The sequence below is a fragment of the Alligator mississippiensis genome, chromosome 4, assembly GCF_030867095.1.
Source record: "Alligator mississippiensis isolate rAllMis1 chromosome 4, rAllMis1, whole genome shotgun sequence".
NCBI lineage: Eukaryota > Metazoa > Chordata > Crocodylia > Alligatoridae > Alligator > Alligator mississippiensis.
In genome coordinates, this window is record NC_081827.1 from 36,977,982 (window position 1) to 36,991,103 (window position 13,122).

General features: G+C 43.4%; 1 protein-coding gene across 5 annotated transcripts in view; it reads right to left on the reverse strand.

Annotated features, from left to right (window-relative positions):
- Positions 1 to 13,122, reverse strand: part of BRD1 (bromodomain containing 1) — a 117,551-nt gene that overhangs the window by 54,793 nt on the left and 49,636 nt on the right. For all 5 annotated transcript variants that reach the window (XM_019491534.2, XM_059725901.1, XM_019491539.2 and 2 more), the window contains exon 4: positions 6,425 to 6,556. In XM_019491534.2, coding sequence (XP_019347079.1) covers positions 6,425 to 6,556 — 132 coding nt within the window. The remainder of the gene's footprint in view (positions 1 to 6,424; positions 6,557 to 13,122) is intronic.

Consider the following 13,122-nt stretch of genomic DNA (forward strand, 5'->3'; position numbering starts at 1 on the left):
CAGCATATTTGGTTCTTCAGCACCCCCCATTTCCCATGGGTGCTGGATAATAGAGCTTTTGCTGTATATGTATATGCTGTATGGGAGAAAATATGGTAATTATTAAAAGCAGTATTTACTACAATTACAGGAAGCCCAAACATTTGAAATAGATTATTTTGATCTTACAAGCAATTTTTTTCTTTACAACTTACAGTAGAATGCATGCTATGAATATTTTTAAATTTTATCCTGATTTTAATTTTATACACACACGTGTCTGTATAATTACAAATAATTATATAGATAATGAAAATCAAGATAAAACTCAAAATGTTTACAGCATTCATTCTACTTTAAGTTGTGGTGGCAACCATCGATCCTACTGGATAATGGTGAATTGCATGAGGGCCACCCAGACATTTGATACATATGCCTGGGCAGGAATTTTTGGAGGAGTGGAGGCTGCCCAGACCTTCCATCCTCCCTTTAGGCCATAGTTTCTCAACCTGTGGTACTCGTACCCCCAGGTGTACGTGAGACACAAGCAGGGGGTACACGGGTACGTCAACACTCTCTCTCATGCCCTCTTTTCCTCTCTCTCTCTCACTCTCTTTTCCTCTCTAACCCCCTAGTGTGTGTGTGGGAGGAGGTGGCTGAGTGGGGAAGGGCCAGGTCAAGCCCCGCCTAGGCCCCTACTTCGCCCAGCCCCCCAGGGAGCCACGCGACCAGAGCCGCGCAAACAGGAGCACTTCTCTGCTGGCGCGCAAGTTAGCGCGGAGTTCGCACAGCAGGGCACACGGGAGGGCCCAGGACCCTGCCAGCGCATCCCACAGGGTAGACAGTCCCAGCCGTAGCCAGCCTACCAGAGGCATGCCACGGATGGGCACGCGCCGCACCACGAGGGTCCCCTCAGGCTCTGAGGACCCCCCTCCGGCACCTCAGAGACTGCCACCCGGACGGAGCCCCTGGCTCGCGGCTACGGGGGCTGCCTGTCCCTTTTTCAGGCTCTGGGGCCTGGGAGCATGGTTACCTCCCCCTTGTGGGGTCTGCTCCCTTTTGGGGTCTTCGGCGCGCCAGCTGGAGGAGCTCCAGGCCACAGTCCAGAGACTGCGTGCCATCAGGGACTGCGAGCAGGAGATAGACTCCTACTGCCAGGCCCTTCTCCCGCAGGAGGTGGAGGGTAGACCACAGTCTCCCTCCAGGCCCAAGGAGGACTCGGAGACCTCCCGCTCTGTCCAGCCAGGGACATGGACCACGGTGGTGAAGGACCCTAAGGCCCACCGCACCAAGGCCCCTGGCCCGCCGGAACTGAGCAATAGGTACACACCTCTTGCCGCTCCAGCAGAGCCTGCTGAGTTGCCAGCTCTCACAGGCAACATGGGCCCAACTGCAGCTACCGCCCCTGCTCTCCCCAAGACAAAACGTAAGGTGTGTGTTGTGGGAGACTCCCTCCTGAAGGGGACTGAGGGGGCAATCTGCCACCCCAACCCCCTAGCCCGGGAAGTCTGCTGCTTCCCGGGGGCCCGCATCCGGGACATTGCGGAGAGGATCCCAGAGCTCCTCAAACCCACGGACCACTATCCCATGCTCCTAATTCACGTGGGCACCAATGACACCGCTCGGAGCGCTCCCAGCCAGGTCATGAGGAGCTACAGGGATTTGGGAGCGGGGCTAAAGGGTCTGGGGGCACAGGTGGTGATCTCGTCGATCCTCCCAGTCTCAGGCTATGGGCTGAGGAGGGAGAGGAGGATCCACGTAGTCAACCAAAGACTGCGGCGCTGGTGTCATCGGGAAGGCTTTGGCTTCCATGACCACAGCCCGCTCTTTGGCGAGAGAGGCAGCGAGCTGCTGGGAAGAGATGGTCTCCACCTTTCTCCCCTAGGGAGGAGGCTCTTCTCAGCCAGACTGGCTGACCTGCTCCACCGGGCTTTAAACTAAGCCCGCTGGGGGACAGGGGGACTACCGCCACTGCTGGCCCGCTGAGCAATCCTTGCAAAGCCAGCAGTTCAAGGCACTTAAGGGAGCCCACCCCTGCCCCAGCCCTGGTAAAATCTGTGGGCAAGGAAGGAGCCCACCAGGGGACCCTTGCCTGCCTGTACACAAATGCCAGGAGCTTGGGGAATAAGCAGGAGGAGCTCATCCTCCTGCTCAATGCAAATAATTATGATGTCATAGGGATAATGGAGACCTGGTGGGACTCCACCCATGACTGGACCACGGGGATAGATGGCTATACCCTGTACAGGAGGGATCCTGTAGAGAAAAGGGGTGGGGGTGTAGCTCTCTATGTTAAGGAAAGCTACACGTCCCTGCAAGCCGATATTGGTGACCAGGGTGGATGGCTGGAGACCCTCTGGGTTAAAATCCGTGGGGAACACGGCAAAGATGACACAATGGTGGGAGTCTACTATAGACCTTCCACCCAAAGTCCTGAGCTTGACCAGGAGTTTGCCCGGGAACTGGCTGAGGCAGCATGCTCCAGGACCATGGTTGTCATGGGTGACTTCAATTACCCGGACATCTCGTGGGAGGATTGCTCAGCAAAATCTGAGCGGTCGCAAAACTTCCTCTTGTGCGTGGATGACCTCTACCTGACTCAAGAAGTCTATGGGCCAACGAGAGGCAAAGCACTACTCGACCTGGTACTGGCTACTGGAGATGACCTAGTCGGCGACATAGTGATCGATGGGAAGCTGGGTGACAGCGACCATGAGCTGATCACCTTCACCATCCGCCGAAAAGCTGGCAAGACAGTCAGCAACACGGAAGTCCTTGACTTCAGGAAATCCGACTTTGACAAGCTCAGGAGGCTTGTCAGTGAGGCCCTAAGGGACCATGACCACAGGGAGAGGGGAGTTCAAGAAGAGTGGTTGCTCCTCAAGGGAGCGATCCTCAATGCACAAACTAAGTCTATTCCATCTCGGAGGAAAGGCAGCAAGAGGGCACAGCAGCCCCCTGGCTCTCCAGGGACCTAGCAGACCTCCTGAGGCTAAAAAGAAAGGCCTACAAAGGATGGGAGTCACCTCCAAGGAGGATTATTCTGCACTGGTCCAGTCCTGTAGGGAGCAGACCAGGAAAGCCAAGGCTGCAACTGAACTCCAACTAGCTTTGAGCATCAAGGACAATAAAAAGTCCTTTTTCAGATATGTGGGGAGCCAGAGGAAAAGCAGGGGCAACGCTGGACCCCTGCTGAACCAGATGGGGCAACTGACAACTGACGCCCAGGAAAAAGCCAACCTATTAAATAGGTACTTTGCGTCCGTCTTTCATCAGTCCCATGGGACGCCCATGCCCGCTACGGGACAGGGAAGTCTGGGTGAGGGTGATCCCCTGCCCTCCATAAATGCTGACTTTGTGAAGGAACATCTTGAGAAGCTGGATACCTTCAAGTCAGCCGGCCCTGACAATCTTCACCCCAGGGTACTCAAGGAGCTGGCGAGCATCACAGCCCAGCCTCTAGTGCGGATCTTTGAAAACTCTTGGCGCTCTGGCGAAGTGCCCGAAGACTGGAAGAAGGCCAATGTGGTGCCTATCTTCAAGAAAGGGAGGAAAGTGGATCCGGCTAACTATAGGCCCATCAGCCTGACTTCTATCCCGGGGAAGATCTTAGAAAAGTTTATTAAAGAGGCCATCCTTAATGGACTGGCCGACGTCAACATCTTATGGGATAGCCAGCACGGGTTTGTTGCGGGTAGGTCTTGCTTGACCAATCTCGTTTCCTTCTACGACCAGGTGACCTATCACCTGGACAAGGGAAAAGAGATTGATGTCATATATCTTGACTTCAAAAAAGCCTTCGATCTGGTTTCCCATGATTGCCTCTTGGAGAAACTGGCCAATTGTCGCCTTGGGTCCTCCACGATCCACTGGCTGGAAAATTGGCTCCGTGGTCGAACCCAGAGGGTAGTAATTGATGGAAGTCACTCATCATGGTGTCCTGTGATCAGTGGGGTCCCCCAAGGCTCTGTCCTTGGACCCATACTGTTCAACATCTTCATTAATGATGTGGACACTGGAGTCAGAAGCGGACTGGCCAAGTTCGCCGATGACACCAAACTTTGGGGCAAAGCATCCACACCAGAAGACAGGCGGGTGATCCAGGCTGACCTGGACAGGCTCAGCAAGTGGGCGGACAAGAATCTGATGGTGTTCAATGCTGATAAATGCAAGGTTCTCCACCTTGGGAAGAAAAACCCGCAGCATCCTTATAGGCTCGGCAGTGCTATCTTGGCTAGCACTGTGGAAGAAAGAGACTTGGGGGTCATCATTGACCACAAAATGAACATAAGCCTGCAGCGCGATGCTGCGGCTAGTAAAGTGACCAAAACTTTCTATGGCTTGCATCCATAGATGCTTCTCAAGTAAATCCCGGGACATCGTTCTCCCCTTCTACTCGGCCTTGGTGAGGCCGCAGCTGGAGTACTGCATCCAGTTTTGGGCTCCACAATTCAAAAAGGATGTGGAGAAGCTTGAGAGAGTCCAGAGAAGAGCCACGTGCATGATCAGAGGTCAGGGAAGCAGACCCTACGATGACAGGCTAAGAGCCCTGGGGCGCTTTAGCCTGGAAAAGCGCAAGCTCAGGGGTGATCTGATGGCCACCTATAAGTTTATCAGGGGTGACCACCAGTATCTGGGGGAACGTTTGTTCACCAGAGCGCCCCAAGGGATTACAACTAGGTCGAACAGTCATAAACTACTACAAGACCGTTTCAGGCTGGACATAAGGAAGAATTTCTTTACTGTCCGAGCCCCTAAGGTCTGGAACAGCCTTACACCAGAGGTGGTTCAAGCGCCTACACTGAACACCTTCAAGAGCAAACTGGATGCTTATCTTGCTGGGATCCTATGACCCCAGCTGACTTCCTGCCCTTTGGGCAGGGGGTTGGACTCGATGATCTTCCGAGGTCCCTTCCAGCCCTAATGTCTATGAAATCTATGAAACCTCTACTCCAGGTACGTACTCGAGTTGTGCACCCCTGGTATAAAAGGTGGGAACCCAGTCCACACCAGATCACACATCTGTTATATCGCATACACAGCTCTTCTTCCAACATATAGCACACATTAGCCTGTAAATATAAAATCCCCTGGAAAATTGAGTGTTGGGGTACTTATTAAAATTTTCAGAAGTCAGGGGATACTTGCTACTTAAAAGGTTGAGAAACACTGCTTTAGGACATTGAAACAGAATCTAAAGACCAGACTAAGTCCAGATGTTTTGTGCCTCCACAACTGTAGTTGTAGAAGAGTCTGGGAATTGAACCCAGGTCTCCTGTGTGGTAGACAAGGATTCTACCACTGAACTACAGGGGCAATCTACTGGAAGTTGTAAAGAAAATAAAAATTGCTTATACGATTAAAATAAGCTATTTCAAATGTTTGGGTCTCCTTTAACTGTAGTAAATGTAATAAGGCCATAATAATTACCATATTGTCTCCCGTACAGCATGCCTCTGTATGTAATACATGCCTTATTTTTGAAAGGCAGCCTGAAGCAACAAAAAATACTTCCTTTGTAGTAAGTGAGTAACAACAGCTAGAGAGCTGAGCCTGCTCCCAAGCCTGCTGTCAGCCCCATGTGCCAGATGTGGCCTGTGCACCAACACTGCACAAGGCCCTGAAGCTGTATCATCAGGCTGTTGGGATCTGTATTTTGCACATATACTGCACACCCCAATTTCTACCAACTGGACAGGAGCAGGTTATATGCAAGAAAATACCATATGCAGTGTCTCAAAAAAATGCGCACATGCAAGTTTCACTGTGTTGGCCGCTATAATGTGCACCGCATGTCACCAGCAGACATTCTGGACACCTACAGTATTATATATTTGAAGTAATGCTAAGTTCTAATGTAATGACACATTTGAAGAAGACAAGTATCAGCACAGTGAATCAATGTCTGTATTGCTTATAACAAATTGCACAGACATTTCGGAGACACCTAATTCTTAAAGTTTCTTTTAAATATAATTAAGAACAAGAACAAAAAACCCCCAAATCATCTGACATTTTCAGAAGATTTTTCTCATGCCAGGGCCTTTGACCTGTGCCTCCTCTAGAGACTGCCTTGGGCCTCTAGAGACCTAAAAGTCTACCTATGTATCCTCTCAGGAGGATACAGGTTATTTTGGGGTTGTATGCACAGTCCATTACTAAGGGACTTCTAATAACTTCTTTCTACCCATCAGATCTGCTCCTAGTTTACAAGTAATATGGGTTTCATTTTTTTTATTTTGGTAAAATCCTTCTATCCTCTTAGAATATAGACAGATTTTACAAAAAGAAACTCTGTTTTTACTGCGTACTGTTTTATATCAGTAGAAAAAAGAAAATAGCACAATCTATTTCTATTATAAAAATCTTTTTAAGAAAGAAGGGCCACCCATCAGCAAATAATTTTCTTTCAAAGTTTTAAAAAAAATTGAAGTTGTCCATTTACCTGTTCCCTTTTTAATTTTTCACGTTTCCGTATAAGTTCAATCAACAAACGGGCTCTTTCAAGATCATGTCGTAGCCGTTGCCAGTATTTTAATTTCTCCTTTAAAGCTTGCATTTCCTCATCATCTTCTCTCTTTAAAAAAGAATAAAAAATTTTAACTTGTACAATGGGTCTGCTGTATTGTACAATAAAGCAAGGTGTTCCTATGAAAATACAAGTTACCATCCTGTATAGTTTCTAACATTCAGAAAGACTCCAGTTCCGTAGAATGAAGAAAACAAGCCTACTGGCAAAGATATAACTTCTTATTTCTAAATTACTTATCTGGAAAGAAGGTCTATGAAGCTAACAGCAGTAACGCAAAAGAGTTTACATTTAGAAAAATATTAGCTGTAAATACGATCTGCCAAAGAGGCTCTGAAATTGGATACCAAACTCCTGGACCAGCAAGAATTGAAAGTATTGCAAAGAAATATACTCAGCCCCAAAAGAAGACGCTTCGTGTTTTTCTCTATTGAACCATTTTGGCAACATTAAGAAATAGTGATAACCAGATCACAGGACATCTACAATTTTAGAAATCTGGAAATAGAGAATTCCTCACTATGGGAAAAGTGGGAAATATTAGATTTAAAAATTATTAATATTAGTAAAGTTAGGAAGCTGTTCTGACTGCAAATACTGGGAACTTCAACTGTGCTAAGTAAAAGGATCTTTTCAGAACAAAATCAATGGGCACTATGGCAGTTTACAGATGTAAAAAACAAACAGACAAAAAATGGCATTTTAAACTCTGCACATCCCTATGGCAAGTGCAGCTCATGCCCAGAAGAGGCACCGGGTTGGCTTGCCCAACATTAGTATAGATCAGGCACCTCTGCAGGGCTTTTTTGGCCCTTTTATCTAGTATCTGATTGAATTAGCATTAGATAAAAGCGCCAAAAAAGCCCCACTGAAGTGCCTACTCTATACAGAAGCTATAGAGCCAGGTCCAACTAATGAGCTTCTACTTCAGGTAAAATCACAAACTTTGTTTTTTTCCTCCCATGTCTGTCACCACTCTACATTATAAAACTGTACCAAGTACTGGTTCAAAATAATAATTAACTCAAATGAAATATAAATAAGCTCGCTTTATGGAGAATATAAACAAACTATCCCTATAAAGAAAAACTGTATAAATGCTAGTAGTATTTACCTAGATTTGAATACATAATGATAAAAACTGATACTACTGGAAAAAAAAGAAATAGTAACAAAAGAAAAAAAGGAGGAATTACTCAGGTTATTCAAAAATGAAAGGCAAGTCACCAGGAAACCCAAGTGAGAAAAAATCCTGAAACGAACGCTAATCAGTCACTGGAATGACCTATTTATAGAAACAGCCAGATAAGTGCAGATAAGACTTAAAAAAAAAAAAAAAGCATGTGAGAAGGAGATCCAAAGTTTAAGCAAAATTTGTACAGTGCTTGGCATAGAGGGTCAAAATGGGGTGGGGGTGGGGAGGGAGTTATTAAGCACTGCCAGAAAAATAAAGACAAAATCAAAACAAACAAAATCAGCAGTTTACTGAAACTGAAGGAGCACATGTGTGTACGAGCAGGAATGGAAAGACTAAAATACACACATTAAAAGCTGAAATGTCAAAACTACTGTATACATGCAAAGACTGCCTGGCTAAGTAAGGGTACAGCTTGGCTAAATACTAAAGCTATCAAGTGCACAACTAAAAAACCCTTTCACAGTCCTTTTATTAAATAATGTTACTAGATGCCCCGTGTCAAAAGTTCAGGAAAATAATTTCAGGTTACAGTATCTGAAAGCAAAGGGAGGCAAAGAGAACCAACAGATCTCCAGTTTATAAATAAATACTGGTACATTTCTGCACAGTATTTTATGCTTAACATGTTAATAATTTTAAGCACTCAAACAAATGATATGGCTGTCTTGTTACATCATCACTACTGTAAATATTTCATTAAAGTTGAGAGTTCTTATCATGTCAATCTGAACGCAAGTTTGTTCCCCTTTGTACTTCCAAAGGCATAAAGAAAAAAGTAAAAACTAGATATTTTGGTCCCCTTTTTTTGAAACCATTTCAATATATACCATTTTATATTTAAATCGAAATAAGAAATCTTGAATTGGACCTGGAAAAGCCAAGTATCAGTGTGAGAATTCTGAAAAGCCCTCTTTATTCCAGCAAGAAGACCCTCTAACAAGTGTATTTCCTGCCCCCATCCCTCTGCCAGAGCACTCTTAACAACAACTTACTCTACTGAAAGGTCTGCACTGGAATTACAGTCGTCCATATTTCCGTATCCAACTATACTGGTTGAAGGAGACAGAGATAACTAGAGCAGAATTAGACAACTGCCTTGAATAACTGTTGTAGTCTCCTTTCTCTCTATGAAAAGTTCTGACTATATCTACGTTAGAAGTATTTTACCAGAAAAGAAAATACTCCATTGTGATACTGGGATTTTGTTCGCAAAAGTATGTCAGTCAAGGACCACACTTCAGCCCTGACCTTACTTTAAATTAAAAAATGGCCTCTGCCTACCTAGGCAGAAGGAAAGATGTACTGGCCTGTCAACACACATTAACTCATCCACTCAGGAGAGAACTAGAGCTCTTTAAGTTCCCTTTTAGATCTCATTTTAGGACCTTCTAACAAAGAAACCCAATGAAAAAAAAAACCCTAACAAGATGCACAAAGTTTATTGGTTCTGCCTATCAACATCCTATGCATGTCTACAGGATGTCTTTTTCCTCTGACAAAAACCAACAAGAAGTTCTGTTGACATAAGAAGAACAAAAATTCAGAATGAAAAGATGCAACTTCTATCTGAATCGATTCTTACTTGTCACCGTTCTTTTAAAAAATTACTAGTTCCCCAACCTGCTAAACAAAAGAAATAAACAGAAAAAATATTTTTTTACAATAAGAAAGCTTGATCAGGGGGCTGGGGTGATGCGGGCACTAAGGCACATGGTTGACAGCCCAGAGGTTGCAAGTTTGAGGCCATAGCATAAATGCTCATAGCGTGGCCTGTCAAGACTCCAATGAATCTGCAAACTCTGCTAAATATCTTGTCACAAGAACACGAAAAAAGAAAGGAAAGAACTGGCTTTAAGGGAATTAACACGCAGCACAGAGTAGTTAAGTATTTGGGAATGTGAGCTGTGTGATGGATACTTAGTACTGTCCTAACTAATACTATCTTTGCTAGGAAATTTATACCATAATGCATCTGAAGACATTTTTACAAGCTCATAGTAGTAAACAGATCTGTGTAAATAGTTTGAAAAATTAAGATATTGTAAAGTTTTATTTTGTTCCCCTCTACCCCTCTATCCATTTCTGGCTTGATAAAAAGTAGGAAAAATTTGTTCCAAGAAAATGGAGATTCATTTACTGTTTCTACTGGATAAATGAAAAATGAGAATGTTTTGCCCCAAAAGGCCATAATGGAGGCACACTGAGCAATTTTTGCTCTGGAGGTGGTTACAGAGAGCATAGCACTTCAAGAACAAGTAAAGAAAATCTGTCTACCAAAGAAGAGCTGAGGACTGAATCTAGCTCCTTGTATGTGGCTGAATGGTCTATAAAGACAACAATTTGCAACAAAGCCCTTCAGAACAGAAAGAGGCCAAAGGCCTATCTCACATTTGTAACTCTCAATGTAGGGGTAAGTCATAGAAAGGAAGGAAAGATATCTGAACACTTCCATAAATTAAAGCAATCCCAAGAGCCGACTGAACTTCTGCCAGAAGCCATATTTGCTCCAAAGGTAGCCCAAGTTTCTGCAGAAGCAAAAGGTAGCTTAAGGTCACCTTTGCTGCCATTAGGTTTTGCTTATGTGCTGTGAATCTGGCTCCAAAGCTCTATTCCCAAATATACCAGAAATGACTTTGTACAATCGATATGCCCACCTATAAAATGCAGAAGTTACGCTTCCTTGCCTTTTAAAACAGGACCACCAGCATATGCACCGTAATACAGACTGTAAAGCACGCATAATTAACATCAGTTAGCAGAAAAGGTGAAAAAGAACTGGTGGTCTAGTCCTTGTCTCAAGTACACTTTCTTCCAATGGTTAAGACCTTTTTTTGATCTCTATTAGATGTGAAAATGGCCATTTTAGATGCTTACAGCCTGGACAAATTCATTAGGTTTTTATTGTGACGTTAAAAAGCACCTCTTGCTTATCTCCCAAGACATTCTCTGAAATTTCAAGTTCCTACCCCAAAGCTATGGAATCACTATTACTCTTCAAAACACAATTGGGGAAAATACCTTTCTTGAGTTATTAAATCTCCTTAAGCCCAATAAGCTATTGATGGGACAATGTGTGTACTGACATCTGCTGACTCCCAACAAAAAGAATTATATCAGTGGAAATTTGTATGTCAAACAGCACTCAGCAGAAACAGCTGAGCTGTTTTGAGAAAAAGTGAGGAAAGAACAGGTATTTTCCATATATACAGTTTCCAGCTGAGTGCTGTAAAATACCTATAGATAAAAGCCTTTATAGCTTTTAAAAGAGTTCCCTGAATAGAATTAACAACTATACCCAATCTATGTCTTCTACTCTCATAACTATGTCAGTCAGGAAGGGAAGATGGTGTAAAAAAGCACACCACTGCTGCAAAAAGCTACACTGGCAAAACTTTTAAATCTATACCAGACTTCAAAAGAAACTATGCGTTTTGAATGGGCACAGGTATGGTTCCCTAGCAAAATACAGACATGACTTACATGAAAATAAGCTTACCACTGCCATTATAATTACTGAACACCTGAAAGGACACCAACTGAGCAACACTTTCTTTGACTATGCTTACATTAAGAGACCTTAGAAATAATGGGGGGGAGGGGGTATTATTTGCAAGTTATTTTTAGCATGTTGACACATATCCTGGCAAAGCTGGCATAGACTGAGCTTAGATACCAAGAATCCATATTTACTTTTACTGGTCTAAACTGACCCAAATGAATTTACTTCAACATTAACTAGAAGTAGCTAAATGAAAGGTGACCAAAATACAGCTCACTGAGCTGTGTCACCCAGCCCACAGGGCGCTTACCAGGTCTGGAAATTTCGCAGCGTGTGGCATGTGGCAGCAATGTGAATTGATGGGGCTGTTGGAACAAAGGTAATTAAATGCTGCAGCTGCTTGCCCAGCCATCACGTTTTTAGACCTGCGGGGAACCCTGCAGGCTGGATCCAGGGTTTACAGATCCTGGGGCAGAAGGGGTAGAAATTTGGAAAGGGGAGCAGCAGTGGCTGCCACAGCTTTGGAAACTGCAGCAATTAATGCCACCACAGTTAAATCCAACTTTGTATGCCAGATGACGTGAGCCTGCAGGGCCAGATTAATTGGATACTGCTGGGCTAAACCATCCAACTCATGTAAATAGAACTTAAAATTTTCTTTATTTTTACAATCAAATTGAGCCATATAATTATGTTAGCATAGGGGGAGACGTTTAAAATGAAGTAAAATAATATATCAATTATCCACTTCGGATAAGAAGTTTTCATGAAATCAAAAGATCAGTTCATATGCTCTTACCCTGGGTTTTGTACATTCTGTCATACTAGACCAAAAAATCTGACCTGGGGCCACCCCAATTTCTGCAACACACAGATAATGTGGCAACTTGGAGTGAATTTAAAAGCAGGGGAGAGGACGGTTGTAAGATTTGTTAAGTTTCAAAATGAGCAATGTACCCAATATTCTGTTGTGAATTACAGAATGTAATTTAAAATCAAACCTCCAATTTTGAAGAGTTTTTCATTTAACTTTCTCAAATTTCTGAACTATCATAAAAATTAATTTACCCAGCATAAAGAAATATGTTGGCAGCTACATGTTGACAATAGGGGAAGGCAGAGGAATATTTTGGGATTTATGCAGCCAGAAGCTGCTGGGGCTATAACCGAGACAAGGAGATAAATCTCCTTTTTATCTTCTTGCAGTTAATCTGAAGGAAACTTCTGTAATGCGGAGAGGTCTAATATATTTGTTCCCCTATTTAGTGTATGACAGTCAAGTACCCAAGTAGCCAATATACAAAACAGTAAATGTCTGCCTTTATATCTCATTGTTCTGAATTAACTCAGTAACTGCATGTTGATTATAAAAATATGTTCACTGCTGAAACAGTTAAACGAAGTTGCTATTTCATTTGTCTTTAATTAGGTTTCAAAATTAAAATTTAAACTGATGTGAATACGTCAAACCTGAACCTGAATATTATGATTGCTTCAGGCTGCTTTCAATTTAAATGTGAAACAATCTCTGCAAATATACACTTATAAATATTAGGGAAAAAATAAAAGAAAAATTAGATCAGATTTAGCAGTTATATTCTGCTACAAGAGGTATATTAAAGCAACCAATTCTGCAGCTGCAGCATTTGTGAATCACAAAAGGCACTGCTCTTCGTATATTTGTTTTTTGTTTTTACAGAAGGTTGCCTAGATACATAGATAATACATATCAGAATCTAGAAAAAGCATCAGAATACAAAACAAAAGAAAACAAAACAAAAAACCCAGATAAATCAGAGAAAGTGTTTACAACACAGTTGTACTTTAAGTCCGTAAAGGTGATGTGATATAATTATGCTTTAATTAAGTTGTAAAACCACACAAAAGCCTCTAACTTGGTAATCACCCTCTCGGATG